This window comes from Trichosurus vulpecula, chromosome 8 (assembly GCF_011100635.1).
Source record: "Trichosurus vulpecula isolate mTriVul1 chromosome 8, mTriVul1.pri, whole genome shotgun sequence".
Lineage (NCBI taxonomy): Eukaryota > Metazoa > Chordata > Mammalia > Diprotodontia > Phalangeridae > Trichosurus > Trichosurus vulpecula.
This window is the reverse complement of record NC_050580.1, coordinates 5,891,485-5,916,895: the sequence shown is the minus strand read 5'-3', so window position 1 is coordinate 5,916,895 and position 25,411 is coordinate 5,891,485. Positions and strand designations below refer to the sequence as shown.

The following is a 25,411-nucleotide window of genomic DNA, read 5'->3' as shown; positions in this document are numbered from 1 at the left end:
GTTGGCTTCATGCTTGTCAGAGAGTGGGAAGCCAAGAGCAAAACCATTCAGCGTTGGCCATATCTCCACTGGGCTATTTGAGTGTTTAAAATGTTGGTTGTTACTCAAAGTTTTAAAAGCAGATGTTCAAACAAAAAAAGTTGTTTTTGCATGCAACTGGGCAGTAAGATATACAGGCAATGGGGCATAGAAATCTATCTTGCCCTACAGAAAAGTAAGGGAAAAGGGGATGGAGCAGGCAGTGGGGTGACAGAAGGGAGGGCTGACTGGGGAACGGGGCAATTAGAATATATGCCATCTTGGAGTGGAGGGGGAGGGTAGAAATAGGGAGAAAATTTGTAATTCAAAAATTGTGGAAATCAATGCTGAAAACTAAACATATTAAATGAATAATAAAATGTAAATTAAAATAAAATGTTGGGTGTTGGGTAATAGCTGTAAAATCCAGTTAGGCAAGCAGTCATTGTTAGAGTCCATGCTTGGCCCCCAGGCAGTGGGCACTCTTAGCCAAGGGGGAGAGGGGAGAGGAGGCAGGTGGAACCTCTTGGCTTAATGACCATTGGTTCCCTCTGCAGTCGGAGGTGACTCTGGTGCTCAAGGAGCCCAGACCAGATCCATTTTGGGGAGACCGCTGGGCCTTTAGCTCATCATTCTACTTGGAGCAGGCAGTCCAAGCTGACCTTTGATTAAAGTTCATTATGCTGCTCTTGAAGGAGCGGATTTTTTGGATTTATGTTAAGAGAAATAAGGATTCCTGGTGTCTAGTTGCAGCTTTGCCACTGAATTGATGAACTTGGCTAAGTTATTTTTGCTAAGTCTCTAACATGCCTGTAACTCACTTTACTTCTCTGTTCACTGGGCATCACTTTCTACCTCATGCAGATGGATAGATAGCTGATGCTTATGGAGTACCTCGATTTAGGCACCTCTTGGTTGCAGAGCCTCTCTGGGCTATTCTGTGAAGAGCCATGGAAGCTTGAACTGTTGAAATTAGGCCAGTTTAAAAACATCAGGCGAAGCAAGAATAACATCCCTTTCTTTATTCTGTTTAGTTCTTCCGTAGTTATTCCCGTAGTTATGGCAGATAGGGAGGAAATACCCACATATAAACATACTTGTTGCCTGAGTATTTATCTGAAGGGAAATTGTGAGCTAGTTCTGCTGCTTTCTGTATCCCACCAGCTCTCCCCTCTCCCTTCAGTTCTTGCTGCCTCTGCACTCCCCCAGCTCTGCCTCCTCCCCTCAGCTCTTGCTTCCCCAGCTGTGCTCCCTCCCTGCCAGCCCTCCCCCAGCTCTCCCCACTCTGCACACCCTCAGGCTTACCTCTCTTCTGCCCTCCCCCTCAGCTCTTCCCTTCTCTGTACCACCCCTTCTCCCCACTCTGCACTCCACCCCACCCCGTGGCCTTTGAATCAGGGTGTTCTGTGTCATTCCAAGTGCCCAGGATATTTGAATTTTGTAGTTCATCCTTTTGGGAGATTGTCATAATAATTGATTATGGGTCTTTCTGTGTCCTTTCCCCTCGTCCTGGCCTTTGGTCTTAGATTCAGCCCATTTATCCTGTGTGCTCTGGTGTCTCCTTACAGACTCTGGTGGCTTGGAGAGTGAGGCAGAGCCAGAAGGCACTGAAGCCCCCTGACTAGTGGAGCTGCTTCAAGACAGGTGAGAAATGCAGATTTGGAATTATGCTTAATCAGTAGTATCAGACTGATTTTCCTTGTGTTAAGACTTTTTATGCTTTAATAAACTTAATCAAATTATTAAACTTAATCAGGGAATTAACTTTATTGAACTGAAACTTTTATTGGTAAGTTGTTGCAGTTTAATGTCCTTATTCTTTTTTTTTTTTTGGAGGGGGAAGGCAGGACAATTGGGGTTAAGTGACTTGCCCAAGGTCACACAGCTAGTAAGGATGTCAAGTGTCTGAGGCTGGATTTGAACTCAGATCCTCCTGATTCCAGGGCCGGTGCTCTATTCACTGTGCCACCTAGCTGCCCTATAACGTCCTTATTCTTGTGAACCTGAGCCAACTGCTCTGTAAGATTTCCTTTGTGAGTTTTAAGTTGCGCTTTTTGCGTGAGTTAATTCTTGATTTTGACTCAAGGATAAGTGGCAATTTTCCACATGATGCTAAACTAAGATACTGGTTTAGTCAGTAGCTTATTAATCAATAAGCTTGTGTAATGCCTAGCCAGTCAGAGATGAAGAGTGTTTACTGCTTAGGGATTCTAGTTAGTTCCTCATTTCTAGAACCATAATCTCCCTATTCTTGTCCATTTTTAAGATGCCTGGATTATGTTGGCTTACCCTATGGTAAACTGATAGAACTTGTGGTTAACATCCTCAATATTTTGTAATTTGCTTTAGTTTCTCTTTATTGACTATAAGAAAGCTCTTTGAGTATTCCAGAGTCCTTGGCTACTGAAGAGTCCTGGACCCGCTTTATTAGCAGTTGCTAGCTTTGCTAATAAATTGCTTGTGCTCATAACTTTGTTGCCTCAGTTTCTCAGTATCACAGCCATTCAGGCGGTTGAGTGATTGGATTCTAGCCCTGTGGCAACGCTCTCTGAGGAGCCTCCTAGAATGCTCTAGTAAAGAATTTTCACCCAGGGATTTCTCCAGGGAGTACCACCTCCAGGTCAGGCTCCTCCTTAGCCTCAATCCCAATTAATCTGAGCCAAAGTAAGCCTTAAATGGGGGAATCTTGCCAGCATAAAGGGAGATAATTAGCATATGTAGAGTAATTTCTACTACAGGCAGTCACTCTCCCAGATAGAGGTATCTTTACAGCTAAAAGGAGAAGAATCATCTCTCTAGCAAATAAGAGATTCCTTCTTACAAATACATAGGAAAATCTTTGACAACAAGGCCTTGGAATTGATTTATTAGTTTTTAAATTAAAGTTGTGTCTGCTGACTTTTGAAAATGAAAGCAGAGTTCAGATAATAGAGATGTTGAAGTAAAGTTTGTAATATCAAGTGACTTCTTGTTTTTAAATTCTAAAGGCTGCAACCTAGTCTAAGATCCATATCACAGTATTCCCTTGACAGGTTTTTTGTTTTTTGGTAAGGGAAGGATCCCATTATCATTTCACTCAGGCAAAGAATCTCAGTGCAACTCTCCCAGTTAGCAGGGACTTAACTCTCACCAAACTTCAGTGGGAGTAAGGGAGGAACACTACCGGTAAGTACATAATTCCCCTGGCAGTAGTTTGGAGAAAATTCTCTTGGCTGGGGAGAAACTCCTTTGGGGGATGCCCCAGGAATGCAGTTGGGTGTGGTAGTAATATTTCAAAGGATACCTTCCTGGAAAAGCTCCTTATATCTTGGAACCAGGGAAAATTCTTGGTTCAACAGGGTGTGACTGAACAGCATGCCATTGAATTACATGAGATTTGATCTACGACTGCAAGAGATTCAGCTGATAAATTATTTTGTCCTAAATTTGGTAGTTTTGATTGTCTTTTGAGGAAGTTAAGATTGTCTATTAAATAAAAACGACCCAAAGCAAATATAGGTGTTTGCTGGCCAGCTCTGTCCAATGGGATATGCGCTCCACCTCCTGAAGGTCTCTCTTCTATCCTGCTGTTTTCTCCTTCTGCTCCTCCATCTTGTTCTTTCTACTATAGAAAGGAATTTGATTTCTTTTGAGCAAGAGTGACTGACTACCTGTGTCTTTCCCCTCCAGGAAAGATTTATACCTGATATCACCCAGATTGGAAATATAATGCTCTAAGTCTCTGTCAACCTTTCAGTCCCTCTGACCTGTCCACACGGAGGAGGGAGACTCCTACATTTGATGAGAATCCTGTGGCAGTCACAACTCAATTTAAGCCCTATTTAGAGGGTACAACTCAATCTGGGGAGATGTAACTGATTCAGTAGGAACCTTACTCTTCCCAGGAAAAAGAACCACCACCAGAGAGGTGGCTGATAGACAAATCCCCATTGGCACTGCTCTTGCCAGCTCAGGAGCTCTTCATAATTTCCCTTTTTAAGACCACCGTTGGGACCCTAATAATCCAGCCATTCCACCTGGCTGTTACAAGGTAGGGAATTCTTCATCCAGGGAATGGAGGCATGTGCCGTCCATCCTGATAACTGGAGCATATTTCAGGAAATCATCCAGGAAGAAGAAGAAACGCCTACCCTCTTTTATGATAGGCTGTGCGAGAGTGCTAAGTGGTATGGAGGATTAGATCTGATTAACCCAAGGGAGGCTCAGTTTATTAATGCAGCTTTTGTTAACCAATCCATCCTAGAAATTAAAAAATGCTTTCACCATAGCTGTCCTGGCCATAGCCTGGCCTGAGAAAGGGCATAGGTGAGCTTAAAGGCAGGGAAGGCAAAGAAAAGGAGAAAGAAAAACCCAAGCAAAAAACTAAGACAGTCGTGGCCATGGCCCAGATTGTTCCAACTCCTTTTTATGCTCTGCTGGGAAAGCAGACAGTACATGAAGGTTTTTACCGTCACCAGAAGGGTCATTCTGTCAGTCAGTGCAAGAATGCAAACAAGAGTAACTGGGTGGGGGGGACCAAAAGACACCTACAGCATAAGGGAGTGTGTGTGGTGTGTAGGGGGGTGCAGGGGCCCTTGATTCTGAGAAGGATCCTTTTGTTTTCCCTGATCCCAAATATCCTTGCACTTGCCATCCCAGTCTCTGCCTGTCCCCACAGTGATGAGCCCCACATCACTGTCAAAGTTGGTGACACATTTTAGGGGCACTTGTTAGATACTGGAGCTTCTGGTTCAGTTTTGAGGTGCTAGACCTGTGTGCATGTCTTTGGAACCCAGGATATTTTTGGAATTATCGAATACCTCCCGCCTATCCTGAAATTATCTTCCCAAAAAGTTAGCATTGGCTTTCTTTCAGCAAAACATTCTTTTCTTTTTATGTCCCAGTCTCCAGTAGAGATCTCTTACGTAGATCAAGGGCCACTATTTCATGCTCCCCTGATGGTTCCCTGACTTCACATCTCCCAAAGGACTCCCTGTCCTTATTCTTCCATGTCTTGTGAGGCTCCCTGTTGGACGGTGATAAGCCTGTTCTCAGCTTTCTTTAGCATAGCTCTTTACCTAGATCCACAATACCTGTTTGCCCTTCCCTGGAGGAAGACACAGTGGACGTGGACTGCCCTGCCTCAGGGGTCTCTTGAAAGCCCCATCCTGATCTCTCAATCTAGCAATGGGATTAGACTCTTATCTTCAGGGGCTCTGGTCTTGAGTGTCCCTTGATAATCTACTGGGGCGCCTGTTCTTGGGATCTGCCAGGAAGATGGCTGCCATGTTCCCCTCCAGCTTCCTGGAGAGGCCAACACGTCTCCCCACGTGGGAAGGTGTCTGCTGGCAGTTGTTCTGTCTCCCCGGAATGTGTGCAGGCTCTACAGCAGCAGCTGCATGTGTGTGGGTAGCTGCTGGATGCTGCCCACAGTGGATTCCATCCTTTGGTGAGATTACTAAACCTCTAAAGGCTTGGACTCAAGAGCCTTAGCACCTTCCTACCCTGGATGAACTCAAGAAAGCCCTGCCTCGGGACTCCCAGATGCCAGTGAGCTCTTACAAGCATGTGAGGGTGGCCTCCAGCGTCTTTGTTCCAAGGTTCATACCCTCTCCTCTCCCAGTAGCACATGGCTCTGCTCAGCTCGACACCATAGCTGTCTGCAGGCTGTGGCTGCCGCTGCCTATTTAGTGGAAAAGGCTTGTGGTGGGTTCAGGGGCACCTCTCCAATGGTATAGTGCCCCAAGAGGTTCTGGCTGTCATGCTTTGCCATGGAACTCAAGCTTGTTCTGATCAGAGACTTCTAGCTCTGAAGTGGCTTTGAGGGGAAAGAGAATTTTCCTCTTTGCCACCCTCAACCCTGCCATGTTGTTCCCCACTCTGCAGTCTCTGGGGGGCCACTGCCTGACTGCCTCTGTAGTAGATGTGACTGCTCTGACCTCTCTGGTGCCCCTGGCAGAATCCTGGCTCTGTTCTGAATACCCATGGGGAATGATGACATCTGGTGCTCAGGTACTGCAGCAGTCTCCAACCTGACACCGTCTGGGCAGCCTCTTTGCCATCTCCTCTCTACATCGAAGCAGCCAAGCACTCACAGAAGCATGTGGGTACACTGATGGGCACAGTGCACCCATCTACACCAACTCATGGTGTGCAATTGGTGTCTGTAAAGAGGCTTTCTGACTGCTGCTGGCCGAGTCATCGCGAGCGCAGACTTCTTCAGGGAGCTTGTAGCTGCCACCACATGACTGGCTTCATTGGCTGTTGTCCGCTGCTCTGCTCACATTGTGGGACCACTCCTATCTCATGAAGGATTACTGAGCAGATGCCGTTCCACTCTTGCTGCTCTGCAGGGTCCTCCATATATTTCTCATCTCTCCCTGCCTGCTGAAGACAATTTCTGTCTTGTCTACAGCAACCCAGAGGTCAAGAAATGGAGACAGCAGTTTCCAGGTCTGGTAATTATGGAAGGCAAACCCTCCTCCCAGGTGTGTCTTTCTGTTCATGGGTGGGGGGTGGCAGGCGTTCTGGGACTTGAGGAATAGTGGATACAATGTGGTGGGCACGGGGGCCCTGGGCATTCCCATCCTTGCACCTCATATCACTTCTGCCTGTCCCACTTGTCAAGCACATAACCACATGCCTTCTGAAACTCTGCCTTTGGTGGTCGCCCTTTGAACATCTGCAGATCAACTTCATGTGCATGCCAAAGTCAGGTCATTAGAAAGCTTGCCTTGTTATTGTTGATGTGCTCACTTGGTGGGCAGAAGCATTTCCTAATTCTAAAACTGCTGCTGCTTTTGTTGCAGAAATGCTTCTCAAGGAGACTGCCCTGGTACAGTCCGCCAGCAGGCATTGCTTCAGATGGGGGTCTCATTTTACTGATTCTGTTCTATTCCTTGTTTTCATCCCCCCACCACCCACAGAGCTCTGGCCAAGTTGAACATGTGAATAGGGAACTTAGAATTATGATTGGCAAATTGTGCTCTGAAAACCACTTGAAGAGGCCAGATGTTCTTCCTGCTTTGTCTCGTCTGTGCAGCAGACCAAGGGAAGGGGGACATAGCTCCTTTGGAAATACTTTTTGGTCTCCCCCCCATTGAAGCAAAGCCTTTTTCTCCAGTTTCTGCATCCCTGCTGGTGGGAGTTACATCCGTTGCTTCTTCCATACGGGAACTACCAAACAAACTGAGAACCTTTCACAAGGCAGGGGACTGGGCAGGCTGGACCTTGGCACTTTGCACATCCTGATTTTTACCTTGGTGATGAGGTCTGCATCAAGAACTTCCAATAACCCAGTGGAGCTCAGCCTCCCCTTTTAAAAAGGTCCTTTGCAGATGCTGCTCACTACCCCGACTGCAGTCAAGACTGGAGAAAGGGCCCCTTGGATACCCAGCTCTCACATGAAGGCTTCCCCTCTGTCGCTCCCCCTCGCACCCCAATGAAGCAGGATTGATACAGGCTGATAAGCATAGCTGTTGTTCCAGGCAGCCCTCCATGCCACAGAAAGCTCTAGGAGAGCATTAAAGATCAAGCTCCTCCAGGACAGGGGGCCCTCTTCTCTGTGCCATTTGCTTTAGTCCTTATAATGTCAGCCACATAGTGTGCAGGATAGAGAGAGCGGGGTCAGGCCCCAACCCCCACCTCCCCTTATTCTTTGTTCAGTGATGACTTTGTTACCTATTGTCCTGTCCATAGTGTCTGATCCTACGGACCAACTGGTCACCTGGGATCACCTGCTTCCTGGGTGGCGAGGGTGCTCATTACAATGAGAGACTTCACCATCCTTCTCCCCTTGCAGGGGGGCTTGTAGTGTGTCTGGTGAGTCTCCTAAGAGGTCTAGCAGAGGCAGCCCGGTGGCACAGTGGGTAGAGCACCGGTTGCCAATCAGGAAGACTAATCTTTCTGAGTTCAAATCCAGCCTTGGACACTTACGGGCTGTGTGATCCTTCACCTCTTTGCCTCAGTTTCCTCATCTGTAAAATAAGCTGGAGAAGGAAATGGCAAAAGACTCCAGTCTCTTTGCCAAGAAAACCCCGAATGGGGTCACAGAGAGCCAGACACATCTAAGCACCAAGACATCTAGGACTTGGAAAACCACTGCTGTAAATGATGGGCCCGAGCCTCCTAGTAATGGCCAGAGAGGAGGAGCCATGTACTGGCATGATTCTGGTTCTCCTTCTCACACCTTTGCCTTGCAAAGGCAAAGGACAAGCAGCTCCCCACAGTCTCTGAGTTCCAACCCCCTCCCTCCTACCTGTAACAGTAGGAGTCAGGACCAAGAAACGGCCATCCTTCATGTCAGCTTTAATCTGGGCAGTTGTATCTTTTGATGGAGCTTCTTGTTTCTTTTCAATGAGAGCCTTGATGTTACAGCCTCTGGCCTTTTCCTCTTCCGTCCTGATCTTCCCAGTGACATGTGGCTGAGGAACAATGCCGGTGGTGACACTTGGGCAGGACACAGCCTCTGGGGTGAACTTTGTCCAACCAGCAAACCTAATGGCTCTGTCTGTTAAGGACCCCCTAATCCTCACCACATTTGGAGTCAATGCATCCTCGAATAAAACTAGAATGCCTTCTCTTCAGCTTCAGCAGCCTGTGCCAACTCCACCCATCTATATTAACAAGACCAGGACCAATCCTATATTTCTGTGCTTACGAAACTCTGTCCACTGTAACTCTGCTCTCCCCCTTCTTGATGTAAACAGAGCTCAGTCCTTTTGGACTAGTGTTTTAATGGCCCAAGTGCCCACCTCAAAACTATACTTTGGTAAAAATTAGGTATGATAGCAGAGCAGCTTTTGGAACCACCAGGGAGTCCCAGAGTGTGTGCAGTGTGTGCAGGAGAAGCCTTCTCTTCTCTTCCTCCAGGATGGTACAAAATGTGCTAGATTGCCTACTTGGGCCCCCGTCTCTGTTTTTAATCATTCTGTAAGTTTAGTTGGAAAGAAAACTACTAGAAATCTAGGTGCATGGTGGCTTAGAGAAGAAGGGGGACATGCCACACAAACTGGAAGTTGCTAAATTGGTCAGAACCATCTTGCCACAGAGAGAGAGTTGGGTGGATGGGCTATCTCCCCACAGTTGGGTGTTACTGGAGTGTTTCAGTCAGTAAGGAATATTTTTGCAGGAATTGGAAAGCTGGCCCAGGACCCATCCAATGCCATCCCCCCTTCAGGCTGAAGTCCATCCCCTTACAGAAGAGGTGTTACCGCAAGTCCATCATCATACCTCCTCACTGCTGCTCAGGGAGGACCACGTGCCTCTACCTTTATTATTAATGAGCTGTGTTGCTCTTGCATTAATAAGTCTGGAGATATTGTCACCATTGCCACGAACTCCAGCAAATTATGTCTGAGACTCACCATATAACCAAAGAGACACATGGAACAGATAGTGGTTACTGGTGGGATCCCTATTTGTGGTTTTCTTGTCTATTTTCCTGGTTTTCTGGAAGTGGCATTTTGATTACTATAATTAAATGGGCCCTTGTTATCTTATTTCTTTCCACCTTGTATTCAACTATGTGGTTGCTGTTGAGCTAGGGCACGCTCAGAATTAATTCCTAAAAATGTTCTGGCAGCCCAAGCTCCTGGATCTGACGAGTTGGCATTCTGAAGAGTGATCTGATTAATTCAGCCTTGCTGGAGTATTTTGATCTTGCACTGGAGTGATCTACTTCCAATTTTGTTAAGATTTAAGTTAGTTAAACAGCAACACCACCAAAATCTGTCTAGTGGGTTTAGTTGAACTTTGTCTCCTAGAAAATGTCTCTATTTGAGGACATTCCAGAGATTTCCAGGCACTACAGGATTCTTCTCTCCGAGGACCTCTCCCAGGGACCCTTGCAGCTGAGTGACCAGCCCACCAGGCTTCAGCGTCACCTGTTCTGCTTGGTTTGGGGAGACCCAGCTTGAAGCTGTCCTTACGGAGCCATTGGCTCTGATAGCTGTGAGGTCTTCTTTAGAGGATTAGCTACAAGGGGTGCCGCCTCTACTGGGAGAAGTGATTGGATCATTGATAGAATCAATAGGAAGTATCACCTGGTGTGTTTCCTAGAAGATGCTCTCAGGCTGATATGGCCTTCGGAGGTGAAACTGTCCAAGTCTGAGAAGAGTATCAGAGGCTGTTATAAGTGGAGCCCAAGTTCCAGCTCAGGAAATACAGCCATCTGGGGGTTTGCTTTAGTGCAGATGGGAAGACCGACTATTCTTAGTGAGACCACGTCTTCCCTTCAGAATCAGACACAACTGGTTTTTAGACCAGTGGAAAGCTTGAGTCTCTCCAGCATCAGAGCCAGAATGGAGAAATGCCTGTCTGGAATCATGCTTAATCAGAACTGTCAGCCCAGTTCTGTTTTTGCTAAGGCTTGCTATGGTTTATCAAGCTTAATCAGACCAGCTTGTTATTAGTTGTTAGTTTACCTTTCCTGAAGGCCCTGTTTCCTATGACTTCCTCTTCTCTCTGTGAGAGTTTAAGGTCCTTGTTTTGTGTGAGTGAGCTCCTCGTTTTGACTCATAGAAAATTACAGACTTTCCACAGGATGCTAAAGTAAGATACTGACAGATAGTAATCCATAAGCTTGTGTCATGACTAGTGGCCCTAGCCAATCAGAGAAGAGGAACATTTACTACTTAGGGATTCTGGTCCCCCATTCCCAGGACCACGGTTTCCCTGTTCTTGTCCTGGCTCAAGATAGTGGAGTGTGTTAGCCTACCTCGTAGTAAGATTTTGCAATTTGCCTCACTTCCTTCTTACTGCCCACAGGGCTCTTGGACCCTATTGATTGGCCATTGCTAGCTTTGCTAATGACTTGCTCTTGCTCAAAACTATGTTGCCTCATTTTCTCACTATGGCAGATTTACATGGTGACACAGGGCTGGCCTAATGTGGACCCTGAGGTTCTCCAGGGATAATTGCTAAGGCCTTCTGCAGAGTGTGAATGGTTCCACCTTCCCTCCCTGTAGGAGTTGTTCCTGGTATTTGGGGCAGGAGCACCTTCTCAGACAGCTTGTACACATGGGGTGAGAATCCCATTCCTTCTAGTCATGTGGCTCAGGCTACCCTAGGTCCTTCTCCTTCTTCCCTTAGAGTTCGCCTCCCTCAGTGTCTGTAGACAGTGCTCATCTGTCTTTGCTAAGCCTGGGTCAGGTGTCTCAGTTTTCCCTTTCTTCACACAGGTTTCTTTTTCCCTGGACTTTGCCACATCTGTAGTTCCTTTGCCCCCACAATGATTTTGTTTCTTATGATTCATCACAAGTCTTCTGTCATTGTGTCCACCAGTGCCTGCTGGACTGCCCCCTTGCTGGTCAATGACTCTGTGTCTCCATCCGCCTGCGTCCACATCTTGTCCAGTGCTTCTGGCAGCCGCACGGTGCTGCCAGGCCCAGCATCATGTCCTAGCATTTTCATTGTCAAGTGGGCCCTCCCATCCAAATGGGCCACACGTGATTTCCTCCCAGATGCATTGATTTTCTCTTGAAACTACCCAGTTTCTATAGCTTCTGAGAATCCCTGTCCTGGTGGTGCCTGGAATGCCCACAGTTTTGTTTGCCATCTTTCTCTCACCCGCTGGCCAACTTGGGTCAGGTGGGCCCCATCTTCTCTGATCAGCGTTCGCCACAAGCCCTGCCAAATCACCTGTGACTTCGGTCCTGTGGCCCAGTTCTCTGTTATGTGAGAGGAGGAGAATAGTTAACTCACTTGGACTTTTCCTCATGGAAAGATGAGGAGCTGGAGGGCACTGGGTGTCCGTGGGCCAGGTGGGACTCTGTGTGGTCTCAGACTAATATTCCATTTGTGGTTGAGTCTATGGACCATGATGATGTTAAAATGACTGCTTTTCTTTCTTTGGTGAAGGAGCCTTTTGTGGGTTATGGTGCAGTATCTGGGAATAGTAGTATTTGGTTAGCACGATGCAGGTCCCATAGCTAGGACAGGGATGCTGATGTCCAGCCAAAGGTGGGCCTTGTGGCCCAGGAGGTGTGTGTATGTGTGGGGGTGGGGCAGGGTCAAGGGGACTCAGTGTAAAAATCGGCTGGGAGTGCTTTCATTTCTTAGGGGTCTGGGTTGGCCAGTTGTCATCTGATGTTGGTTACGGGTGAGGTGTGTTGAGGGAAGGCCATTGGGGAATACTAGCCCTTCCTTTTAATTTTGTTTTAAGTTGTTAAATAAAATTACAATGAAACATTTTTAGAGGATTTCTGGAATATTTTAAGATCTATTCATGTTTCAGTAACTGAGTTAGCAACTTCTGGGTTCTTCATGATCTATCTGAGGTTCTTTGAGGGCCTCTTTGTTAAGGACGTTCTCACTGAATTCACAGCGCGTTTAACATTGATTAGGGATTGCATGCTCCACACAGACCGCAATCTAGTCCCCCTGAAATGGAGGGGATGGGATCAGCAGGCCAGTCAATGGAGCGTAGTGAAGCCAGCCAAGCAGGGTCGTATGTTTTAGTATGAAGCAGTGTTGTCTAGGGCAAAGAGTGAAGGACTGGAGCCAGGAAGGCTTGGACTCAGCCCATGCCACCTAATCAGCTGTAGGACCCCAAGCAAGAGGCTTCACTTGTGGCAGCCTCAGTTTCCTCATTTGCACAGAGAGGACTTGATAAACCCACAGCATGAATGCCAGTTGTTATGGTCATGGTAAGAGGTAGATAGGACAGAACCGTAAGGTTAGATCCCTCAAGCTCTTCTGAAAACAGCTGAGGCATTAATTTGATGCCACAGAATTTGGCTCCTCCCCTGGCATCTCATGGATTGCTTGTCATGGTGGAGAAGGGACACTGGCTTTCAAAGGCTCTACCAGATCCCACCAGGTGGGACAGACAGACTTTGTGTCTGTGTCTGGGGATAGAGGCTTTCATCCAAGGGCCTCGTCACTAAGATGTTCCAAGGATTAGCCTTTGCCGGCCACAGACAGGACTCTCCGAGATGCTTCTCTGAGTTGGAGAAATGCCAGCTATTGATGTTGGGGCAGGGAGCCCCTACCTAGGGAAATCACAAGTCCAGTTTCGGCTCCATGTAAGGAGGCTGCTCTCCAGAATAGAGGTCATCAGAGGCATCTGGGGTTCCTCAGGAGGCGGTGGAGGCTTCAGAGCAGAGGCCACATGCCCTCTCCTACATTCTGTCCTGTGCACACCAATGTTTTTCTCCAGAGATCTCTTCCAGCTCTGAAATTCTTAAGGATATCAGCTTGATTTCTGCTCAGCGTTGTGGGGAGCATTTCAGAGGCAGAGATTTAGAATGGAAGCTCCTTGAGGATAGGGAATGTTGTAGGTTGGTCTTCGTCTTCCAGGCACTTAACACAGTGTCTTCACGTGGCAGGTGTTTGCTAATGGCTGTTTGGCTTGGAGCTTGGTTTGCACTAACTGACCCCCAGCTTTGCTCCTGTCCATTCATGGCACATCCTAAGTACTTTGTGCCTCAGGAGCTCGGGCCCTTCCCCAGAGAGCAGGATCTTCTGAAATTTATTGTTGTCTTGTTTTTACTGCCCCCCCCACCTCCCATTCCACTCTCTTATAGATATACCACCTTTCTCCCCCCAACAAAGAAATGCAGCTAAGTAAACCTGAGCGAGAAAAGGACAGTGACTGGCAGTGTTCACACTGTCCCTCTCGTTTGGTCTCTTTTTCCCAAGGAGAGGGAGGTGTTCAATTGTATCCTCTGTTCCCCTGGTTAGACTGGCCCCAGAATCACGGAATCTGAGGAGGAATCCACTTGAGAACATCCCTAATAATGGTCATCAAACCCATGATTAAAGTGGTCCAGCCTGCTCTTGGAGAACTCTCATTGTTAGCCAGTGTTTTAGAAAATTGAAACGGAAGTTTGACTTGTGGAGCTTTTAGGCTGCTGCTACCCTGAGATCTCTTTTGTCAGCCTGATCACTAGAGCATTATACCAGTTTTTGATAACACAAGTAGTACCCTTTTATATGTGTCATACTCCTGCCAAGACCGCTGTTGAAATCAGTGTCTTTGAACTTTGACCTCCGAGTCCAGTTCTGCCTCCTGGGACCCTCAGGACGAATCTAAAGCTTCTTCCCCATTCTGGCCGTTCCCATACTTGAAGACACCATTAGCTATCTCTCCCTCCATCTTCCCCAGCCCTGGGTCTTCTCCAGGCTCGACGTCCCAGCTAGCCTTTGCTCATTCACTGGCCCGGTGGTGTTCCACCAGACTCTCTCCCATGGGGCCATAGTCTGCCTTGTCGGTGCTACCCAGAACGCCTTTCTCCAGCAGTGCTCTGAACTGGGGTGGGGATGGCAGGACTTTGACTTCTGGACTCCTGGAACTGTGCCTCTCCCAATGTCACTTAAAATTACATTAGCTCTCTTGGCAGACATATCCCACTGTTTCTAATTAAGCTTGGAGTCCACTAAAACGAGTGGGTCTTTTCAATCACATCTATCTAATCACACCTGGATTTGAAGTTGATTTTTTTCAACGCTTGTGTAAGACTTTGCCTTTATTGCTATTAAACTTCAATGAATTAGGTCTGGCCCACTGTTCTCATTTGTCAGGATTCTTGCGACTCTTGACTCTCTTTCCACGTTAACTCACCCTCCCAGTTCTGTGTCTTCTGCAGACCTGATAAGCATTCCACCTGTGTATTAACCACACCATTGCTGAAAACATCAAACAGAATCGTGCCGAGCACAGCTCCTGGGATACTCCACTGGAAACCTCTTCTGAAGTTGACATTGAACCATTATCGAGTATTTCCTGGCTTTACTCAGTCACCAAGTTCCAATTTCAGCTAATTGGGTTGTCTTCTAGCTCCCAGCTCTCCATCTTGTCAGCAATAAAAACGTGATAGACTTGGTCAGATGTTTGGCTAAAATCTTGTTTCCCTTTGTCTTCAATATCTCCCTGATCCCTCTTATGTAGTAATCCTATCACAAAAGGAACTAAGGTTAGTTTGGCATGACTGTTCTTGATGAAGCTGCCATAGTGGCTCTTTGTCATCACTTTTCCTTTTCTAAATGTTCACTAACCGTTTTTAATGGTATGTTTAGCATTTTGGCAGTGGCCTATAGGTTACAAATTTCACTTCTCCTTTTTGAAATTGGGCAGATATTTCCCCTTGTCCGGTCTTGTGCTGCCTCCCCTCTTCTCCAAGAGCTTTCACGAATCAGTCACAGCAATTCCACCACCAGCTTTCACCATCAGTGGGAAAGTCAGGCACGGTGGCAGGAGAGGAGCAAATGGTTGGGAGGGGGCTCCTGGAGGAACTCACCAATCAGAGGAGAACACCAGGGCCAAAGGGATCTTTCAGGGTGAAAAGGCTGCTGGGGAATCAAAAGGCTCTGTATCTTAGGCAGATCACTTCTCTCTGATCCTTAGTTTTCTCATCTGTGGAATGGTGATAATGAGGTCGCTCTTAATACCTGGGATGGTTGCTTTGAACATCCAATGAGGTAATGGTTGGAAAGGTACTTGGTAAATTCAGAGTCATTTCAGCATCATAAATAATAATGTTTTATTTGTCACGCAGTGGTTGAACCAGTATTTGTCTCTGCTTTTTCATGAATTCTAAAGCAGTGGCCAAGGAGGAGACCCTGAGCCAGCTCCCATTCTGGAGCATTTAATGGGATGAAAAACCCAAGAGCTCCTTCCCCTCCCTCTTGGAATCCCTGGCCTCCATTTTGAGCTCAGCTCCAGCGCTGCCTCCTGGGTGAAGCCCTCCCTGATCCCTTCCGCCCTCCCCAGCCTTGATGCCAGCCCCCCAGGTCCCCTGTCTTTGCTGTCTGTCTATCATATTTACTTATGTGTGAACCCATCATTTCCCCTTAGAGAATTGAATTTCCACAAGGGCAGGCTTCGTGTAGCTCTTCCTTCTTATTCCTGACTCTTGGAACAGATTGGGAGAAATTGGCGTAGGCTTCTCCATTCATGAGTTGGTTTTATTTGATCACCACAATGACCCTGTGAGTTATCGTTCTATCGTTTTTGACCGCTGAGGAGACTGAGGCTCAGACACATTGTGTGATTTCCCCAAGATCATGCAGCTCATAACTGCCTGATGTGAGATTTGAACCCGGGTATTCCTGACTCCCAGCTTTAGGTGATGGTGTCACAGGGCTGCCTGATGCAGTGTGGATGGTGGCATCTGAGATGAGATCCTTTGGCCCAGTCTGGCCTTGAGAATCCCTTCTTGGGCTTCAGTTCCTGCTGCTTTTCTAAGCATCAACGTCCCATGTCTGACCTTGGGCCCTCTCTTGGCTCCCTTGCTCTGAATCTGTCCTGTAGCTTGGGATTGACCTTGCTTCTGAGCCCAAGGGAGGCCTTGTTTTCCCCACATCTGGTCAGCTCATCATCCCGCATCCCAGTCATTGGCTTTGGCTTATGATCCTGAAATGCTGAGCAGCATCCTGCCTGTGCCTTGAGTTCCCTCCCCAACTCTAGGGCCTTCAGGCTGTCCCATGGAACCTCTTCAGCCTTCACTGAAGGTGGGACCCATCCCTCCCTGCCCCCATCCATGTCAGTGCCGTGCTCATTATCCCACAGTCCTCCTCAAACTTGTGTTGGAAAGTGGAGGAGAGCAAGAGTTGGAGGAAGTATGAGAAAAGGGTGGGATTCATCTCCTCCTTGTCCCTGTGGCTGGAGAGCCCATTTTGAGGCCTGAAAGTAACCAGGGCTTCGAGAAAGCCAGACGGTATTCCGAAATTATGAAAAAGGGAAAAACGTACTCTACAGGGTCTCTTTTTCCTTAAAAAAAAGGTGTGTGTGTGTGTGTGTGTATTTAATTTTGAACTTAAATGCCAAATAAAATTAAAGCTAACATTTTACATGAAACCACAAATATCTTGCTTTAACTTTTAAGTTTATAGTAAATTCAGCATTTCACTTCTTAAAGAGGCCTATTCACTGAATGGGCACTGCCTCACTCAAAGTGAGAACTTGAAAAGACCTTAGTCTAAAGGGCTACCTTGGCTCCCTCCAGGCATCTTGATCCATATCTGGCCATGGCCTTGCACAGCCCTCCCTCACTCTGGTCAAACTCAATGCAAGTCGTGCCATCCCCTCCCTGATGTCATGGTCCTCTTCAAGAACCAAGGACAAACCACAACCATGAATTCAGCATGTAACTTTCAAACTTGTCCTGCCTGTCTGTAATTCCTTCTGTTTTCTTCTGTGCATTTTCAAAAAAATGTTTTGAGGAATCCTCCCTCCCTCCTTCCCTTCCTTCCTTCTTCCCTTCTTCCCTCCTTCTATGACTCCCTTTTCCTTCCTTCCTTTCTCCCTTCCTTTCTTTCTCCCTTTCTTTCTCCCCTCCTTTCTTTCTTCCTCCTTTTGTTCTTTTCTTCCTCCCTTTCTTTCATTCTTTTTTCTCCATCCCTTCCTCTGTTTCTTCCTTCTTTCTTCCTTCGCTTTCTCTCAAATCTCTTTTTTCTTTTTAAAAGAGAATCTACTTAAAAAAAAAAACAATTATGAGACTCTTTAAGCAAACCTTGTCAGCCAAAAGCTGATTCTTTCCTTCCATGTGCTCACTCTCTCTCCCTCCCCCCCCCCCAATCCCTCTCAATATCTCTCTCCACCCCTTTTGAAAAACAAAAAACAAAGCCCTTGGAACACCACAAACTAAAACAAACAAACAAAATTCCTGCCTTGACCTAGCTGTACCTTGAGTGCATCCTCTCTCTGCCATGTGGGGGCATGGTTTTTTCCGGTCCAATGGAATCATGATTGGTCATTGGAATGAACATAGTTCTGGTGTTCTAGGATCTGCTCACTTTGCTCCAGCTCATGCATGTCTTCACAGATTTCTGTGAAACCTTTCCTTTTGTCATTGCTAAGAGACCAATAATATTACATCACATGCATAAAATATACTTTGTTCAGTCATTTCTTGATTGATGGACACCCCTTTCTATAACAGGAAAAAATCTGCTATAAATATTCATGTATGTCTGGGTCTTTTTCCTCACTGGTCTTTTGTGGGGGAGATTTTGGTAATTTGTGGTTTTGCTAGGTCAAGAGTTTGCATAGTTTAATGACTTTGGGGAATAATTCTAAAGTGATTTCTAGAATAGTCGGCATGTTTAATGTTATTAATACAAGCATTTGTGCACCTACTTTTATGCGGCCCCTCCAACCTTTGCCATTTTCCTTTTCCTTTAGCTTGACTAATCTGTTGGACATGAGATAGAACCTCAGGGTTGTTTAGGTTACATTTCTCTAATTAGTAGATATTTTAAGCATTTTCTTCTTATCACGTTTGCTTGTTTGTATTTCTTTCATGGAGGACTGCCTGTTTGTGCCTTTGACCTTTTATCTATTGGGCAACAGCTCTTGTTCTTTTAAATATGAATTGGTTCCTTTCACCTTGGATATCAGCCCTTAGCATAGAAACTTGCTGCAAATACATTTTCCTAGTTAATCATTCCCTGCATTGGTTTTATTTATGCAGAACTTTTTATAGTTTTGTAATCTAAATTTGCTCTTTCACCTGCCGTGATTCTCTATGTCTTGTTTGATAGTGAATTGTTCATTCCCTTACCCATAGTTATAAAGGGTAATTCCTTCCTTGCTCCTTGAATGTGTCTGTGTTGTGGCCTTTTTCCACCTGAGAAGCCCTTTGGAGGTTATGTTGGCATGTAGTGTGAGAGACTGGTCTAAATCAAACTTCTGCCAGATTGCTTTGCATTTTCTAAGTTTTTTTTTTGTCAAATAGATGACAGTAGTTACCCCAGCATTGGCATCTTTTGGCAAATTGAAGAGAATGATGCTATGTTTGTTTGCTTCTATGTTATTTTTGACTGATCTGCTCTCTCATCTTTTCTTAATAGGTTGCTGAGAATGATGGGAAGCACATGTAGAATGAAATACAAATTTTTGGAAAGCCCTTTGGGAAGAATAGAAATTTCAGGATGTGAAGCTGGGGTGCATGGAATAAACCTTCTGGAAAAAATGGTTCAAAGACCTGAGTAAGTAGATGTCCTTGACTGATGGTGCAAAGGAAGCAGGCTGATTTGTGGTTCACACGCCAGCTTTCCATGGGATCTCGGCAGCTAAGGAGGGATATGGGCCTAATCAGTTACAATGAAGTAGAACTAAATGTGAAGTCCTATGTTTGGTCTGGAAAGGTCAGCTTCGTGTGTTTAAAGTGGGAAAGGTGTGGCTAGTTAGCCAACAACCAGCTCAGGATTTGGTGGCCTGTGAGCTTAGGTTGGACCAGTAGGGGCCTGAGCCACCACGAGAGCTAATGGGGAGCTTGAGCTACATTAAAAGAGGCTTGGTGTGTATGCTGGTATTGGTCAGCTAGAATCCTGCCCCCCAGCCCCATTGGAGTCCTGTGTTCTGGTCTGCATACCTCCATTTTAGGATGAGCTATCACACTGGAGTAACAGGGGCTCAGACTCATCCTGTGTTGAATGAACCGAGGAGGTCACAAGAGAACGAAAGGCTTGAGCAGATGTGGTAGCCGTCTTTCTCAAGCGTTGGGTGGCTCTTGGGTGGCAGTGGCTTAGCTGTATTCTGCTTGGCCCTAGAAGGCAGAATGAGGACTGACGGGTAGGCTTTGTGGGACGTCCCATACGGGCTCCATATTAAGCAGAAGTATCTACCAATGAGAACTTCTCAGACGTAGAATGGATGTCTTAGGAAAGTGAGGCCCCATCCCAGGAGGCTCTTACATGGAGTCTGGGCTGAGCATCCATCAGGGTCAGGAGAGGAGGGGCTGGGTCTTTCTTCAGGTAGGGCTAGATGCCTTTTGAGGTGATTTCCAGTTTTGTAGATGTAAAATTTAGAGCCCCGAAGGACTTCCAAGTTAGTGGACTCCCAGTTCCTTCATTCTTTAGCTGACCACAGCTGAGGGGCAGATGGGGCAGGGCTGAGTCCTGGGTCGTTCAGGGGGGAAACATCAGAGCTGCAGTCCAAACAGACCTGCATCATAAAACAGGGTAAGCTCTCTCCCAGAAGGACTGCCTGCACCGTTTTCTCCTTTTATTTTTCTTCTCCTTCCCATGAAAGCTTCTGCCTTCCGTTAAACTCTGGGAAATAATCTATATTAAGCAGTCCCATGTCTTTTGGTGAAAGTCTGAATTTACAAAGGGTTTATTGATCGTCAGCGTGTGGCTCTATCAGGAATCAGATGGTGGGTGTCTCCTCAGAAGATGGGTGTCTGGGACTGCTTTTGCTTTTGGAAAGTAGTGAATCCATACTGCCTGGGCTTTATTTAAGTTTTCTTGGTGAATTTTGAACTCAGCTAGCACATCTCTGAGCTGAGAGGCTCTCTTCCCCAAGGTGTTATTAGGGTTCTGTGTGTTTCTGTCGCTCCCCGCTTCTCGCTGGGGCTCTGGCAGGAGGAAAAGGATGGAATTTCATCTTCTGCATTACTTTAAAGAGACTTCTACCCTCTAAGAGAAAGCACTTTTTTTGAGCGATTTCCACTATATTTTTCTAATCGTAAAGACCTAAAAATTTTAAGGCTGTCCGTAAATGTTTGTGCTGAAATGTAACATTTAATCTCCCTCATTCATTGATGGGGAATAGTTGTTAAAATCTTAGTTCTCATTATTTCTGACAGGAGGGGAAAAAAACCCAGCAAAAACAAACCCACATCCTTTCTTGCTCAGTGTTTGCCTTAACTGGCTAATAAACGCAATGCCAAGGACATTAGATGAAGAAAATACAGAAGAAACATAAAAATTGATTTTAATGGACCCCTGTCAGAGAGAACCATAATGAACACAAGTGCAGTAATAAATATTGGTCTTCCACTCCAGTGTCGAGATTTTTCCTGTAGAGTTGCATGTTACAATCAATAGCCTATTTTTTTTACAGCAAAAATAAGCAAACCTTTGAAATATATGAATACACAGTTCTCAATTTCTATGAAAGCAATCTGGCTGCTGTGCTTAAAAAACACCTCACGGAGCAAATCATATGTCTGGGAAGCTCTTAACTTTGTCTCCTGGCAGGCGGTGGTGCTGCACAGTTAATCAGGCTGGGGGAGCCTTCACCTGTCTGGGGGTGACTTCAGGGAAGATTGAAAGGAAAGCATTGTCCCTGAGCCCCCCGCACACATGGCTGATGGGGAGCTCACCACTTTACATCCAGGCCACAGCAAGCTGCTTAATACAAGTGCAGGAAATGAAGGGTACTTTTAAGGCAGTATGTTTAATGGGACTTTTTAGTTTTCTAAAGAGCTTGATTTAAAAAGAGGATGTTGGATTCACGGAGACAATTCAGTGAACATTTATTAAGCATCTTCTATATGCCAGGCACTGTGTTAAACAGTAGAAATACGAAGAGGCAAAAGCGCGTCCCTGCCTTCAAGGAGCTTCCATTTTAGGGAATGGACTCACGGGAGGATTGGGACACAAGGTCTCATAGAATAGAATAATTGATGGAATCTGGAAAGGAGTCTTGTTGGAAGTGGGTGTGGAGTTGGGATTATTTGGGAAAGAGACTGTTGGCTGTCTGTGTTTTTGGTGGCTGATGCTTTGGTTAATGTTGGAAACTGGCCTGGGTTCCAGTCAAGGTGTGTTTTTGTTTTTAAAAAATGAGTGGCTCTGTTTGCCCTGTGCTCTGCGCTCAGCAGCGGAGTCCCACAAAGAATGAACAGAGGAGACGTTCGGTAATGTGCGCTTGGTTGTTCACATTGGGATTTATGCCCCTGAACAAAGAACCATAAAGAATTTGAAAAGCAGCCTCTTTCTGCCGTTCGTAAAGATGTTTGCAGACACTGGGAAGAGCATTCCTTCTTTCTGGTGACATCGAACCTGTCGAGAGACCTTCTTAGTGCCGGGCGACGTGGGATAGAGAGGATGGTGCCTGTTCCTACCTTGCTCAGTGATGGGGCTTGCTCCTGCCCCTGAAGCTGTGGGCCCTGCTGTCTGTTTGGGGGGTGCTTCCTGAGGGCAGGGATGGTGTTTTCACCTTACTTAGGGATCCTCATAGTCAGCTCAGTCAATGCTTGTGGACTGATTATGAGCTGGAGCAGTAATGAAGTGATGTGTGCAATCTCTTAAACCTCCAGGAGTTGGGCTGAGGAGAGGCCCCCACCCGCTCCTCCCCCTGGACCTGAGGAGAATCGAAACCTTTACTGACTGTGCCTTTGACAAATAGTTTTTTTATAAATAGCTGACAAATACTTCTTACAAAAAGTCCAAAACTTTCCAAATTTAACACTGAGTGATGTCCCAGACTGGCGCAGCCTCTCAGCGACTGCTTTGGCATTTATGGTCTCAGATCTGACACCAGATGGGAACGGATCCATTCGTTTTGATTTTACGCGTTTTCGCTTTTTCTTGTACGTGGAGCTGTGAATTGCCAGACTTCATGTTGTCGAGCTTCTGTGGTTTGGGTCAGTTTTTAATTATGGCTCGTGATTATGCAGCATGTAAAGGGTGTCGAAGCGCTTTCAAGCCCCTTCTCCACGCAGGGCATAGACTGCTCCAGGTGTATTCAGACTCAGCAAGTCCAGCTCTTTGTGTAATTAACCCCCTTTTGGGATCTTCTTCATGGATTTATAACAACTGAAGACTTGCTTAGATTGGACCAGGCTTCTTTCCCAGAACAGGGGAAACGTTTGCCCCTTATGCTGAGGCAGGTATGCTGAGATTTCTGTCGTGCTGTAGAAATGGTGGACTCTGAAGCCACTCAGGAGTAAGAGTCCGTTAGAGGATGGATGATGCCAGGCGTGGCTGCCATAGTGCCTGAAGGATGTGCTGGGCAGAATTTCCCATACACCTGATGTCAGCCATTGGAGCTAGGCCATGCGAGATAGAGGTTGAGGGTGGGGTAGGGTGAAGTAATGGCCCGAGCTGGCCATGCTTCACACAGGTAGTGGCACCTGGAGCCTGATTTGTTTTAATAGGTGATAGCTTGTGATTTTGTCTTGCTTTGATTTTTCCTTGTATCTCACCCCTCCATACCACAGGACCATTGCACATAACAGAGGAAGAAGAGGAAAAACCCCAGCAAAACCAATTAGTGCACTGGAAAAAATAAACCTGAAAAGCAATGTTATACTCCATCTCTGTGCTCTACATTCTCTTCCATGGGGCGATGTTTGTTCTTTGTCATTTCTGCCTTCTCTTTTGGTGCCTTTGTGATTAGCGTTCCTTCCATTTATACGGTGTCGTAATAGTCATGCGCATTGTTTCTTGGCTCCGCTCACTTCATTTAGCAGCAGTTCATGTAAGTCTTCCTGTTCTTCTCTGTCATATGTACCCCAATTGGTTTAGCCATTCATTCCCCATTCTAGAAGGGAAACCAGGGCATAACCAATTTAAATTCAGAGCTTATTCTCACAATGCCATTTTAGGACCATCCAGCCCTGGCCTAGACCAAACCCATTCCATAGTGCCCCCAGGAGTTGTGTGAGTGACAGCCCACATTGACACATCACTCTGAGGGCTGCAAAGCACTATTTTCTCCGTCCGCTGTGCGAAGCAGCCTCCCTATTGACATGACTCTTAGTATATGGACTTGTAAAGTCCCCTATGTTTCCCCCCCCATGTCCCATCCCCAGCCCTTTCCAGAGAGCCATCTCTTAAAAGCAAAATTTTTTGAAATACAAAAAGAAAAGTTGTTCAGTCAAACTGATCAAACATCAGAAAACACCAAACCTGATCCCGAAGCCCCAAGCTGACATTCTGTGCGGGTCCCAGCCGTGTGCCCTCGCCCTTGTCCAGGCTGGGGCCCCTTGGATTTCACCCCTGCCCGGTGTTGGCGATGGTTTGGTGACGCTCGTTCTTTCCATTAGTGTCCCTGTAGTCCTCGTGTGTGTCTGTCTTGGCTCCCTTCCCTTCACTTTGCATCAGGTCACATAAGTTTATGCTTCTGGATGTTTCTTGATTTTAAAGATTCCCTGGTAACGCAGCCATCATGTCCGAGATCCTCCCCCAGGAAGGGGGTTTTCTCTCCCCCAAAGCAGGCCTGCTCAGTGCCTGGCCCCTAATGTGGCATAGGGGTTCATCAGCGTACCTTGAATGAATCAGACAAACCATGGGTGGTCAGAGGGGCTCTAGCACGGAGTAGTGAAGCAGAGGGCCAGAGCCACAAAGGCCTGGGTTCAGGTCCTGCTGTGATCCTGTGTGAATCAAGGTAAGTCACTCAATACCTTGGAGCCCCTCTCAGACGGAGCGCGGACATCGGCCTGTGTTGGTGGGAGCAGTGATGTTCCAGGTCCAGCGCCCTTCCCTCTTGAGCCAATAATGCTGGTGTCTGGTCTGTATTCCTTGCCGCTTCTACGGAGGAGCCCTGCCCCGCAGCCAGCATCCAGAGGCCGTCGACCCACGTTTGCTTGCAGGCAGTGGTGGCAGAGGCACCACCCCTTCCTTCAGAGCTCCTTCAGCCCCTCTGCTGGTCTTGGGGAGCGCGCTTCACTTCTAGGTGTCCTTAGATTGTACCTTGGCTGGGTAGCAGTAGGGGGATGTTTATCCCTACCTTGTGGCATGCTCCTGAGTTACGTACAGTGGCCAGGTTCAAGCCCAGTACTTTGCTGCTCCCGTCTCCTCCCAGACTGCCTGTTTTTCACCACTGACATCCTCCTCGGCGTGTCTGCTTTCTCCGTGTCAGTGCTTTTGTAAAATAAAATGGCTGTGGCTTCCTTCCTGAGCGTGATTTCTTCTCCTCGCCCATTTGTCCATCCATTGCTAAGTACTACAAGACAGAGCGCTTCATTGATTTTTCCTCGCACTGATTCTATTACCTGTTCATATTCCAACTCGAAAAGAGCCTTGCTCGGAGACTGTCTCCTGGGCACATGGAATGATGGTCTTCGTAATTTAGAAACTTCCTGCCGGCGTGAATTTTCAGTTATTGACAACAGCGTTCTAGCAGAATCTCTTCTGCTTGCAAATGCTTGGCCAGCTTTCTTCCTGGTCTGTGGGTGGCCTCCTGCCTTGTCTCTACTGAAGGGTAGTAATTGTTTGTTGTTTTTATGGGGGGATGGATGGAGGCAGGAGGGAGGTTTGGCTCTAAGATCGAATGATGTGGATATTTTGGTTGGGCAGCTATTGGGCAGTGTGCATGTTTTAGACACCATGGTCACTTTGGGCTGCACTGGAAGGACACTGAGGTCTCTTCCAATCAGTCTATCAGCAGGCATTTATCAGTGTGCACTAGGTGCCAGGCACTGTTCTAGGAGAAGGACAGAGACTGGAACTGTCCTTAATGGTGAGGACATTCTTGTGCAGGAGACCCATTTTCTCTGTAAATTGATGTCAAGTGGAGACAAAGTGCATATACACAAGTGTATCAGGTCGCTTAAGGGGGAGGATGCTAGCAGGGGAGGGAGTCAGGAGAGGCTTCTTATGCAGAAGAGGATGCCTGGAGGGACCCCATTCCAGGCATACAGGCCATGAGTGCCAAAGCCTGGAGAAGAGAGAGAGAAGGTCAGGTGCGGGGCAGAGAGGCCGGTTGGGCTGGATGAAGCAGGTTGAGTAGGCCTTGAAAAGC

General features: G+C 46.8%; 1 protein-coding gene across 2 annotated transcripts in view; it reads left to right on the top strand.

Moving 5' to 3' along the window:
• Positions 1-25,411, top strand: part of MGMT (O-6-methylguanine-DNA methyltransferase) — a 316,266-nt gene that overhangs the window by 51,324 nt on the left and 239,531 nt on the right. For both annotated transcript variants that reach the window (XM_036735814.1, XM_036735813.1), the window contains exons 2-3: positions 1,587-1,662; positions 18,790-18,927. In XM_036735814.1, coding sequence (XP_036591709.1) covers positions 18,800-18,927 — 128 coding nt within the window. In that variant the 5' untranslated portion in view covers positions 1,587-1,662; positions 18,790-18,799. The remainder of the gene's footprint in view (positions 1-1,586; positions 1,663-18,789; positions 18,928-25,411) is intronic.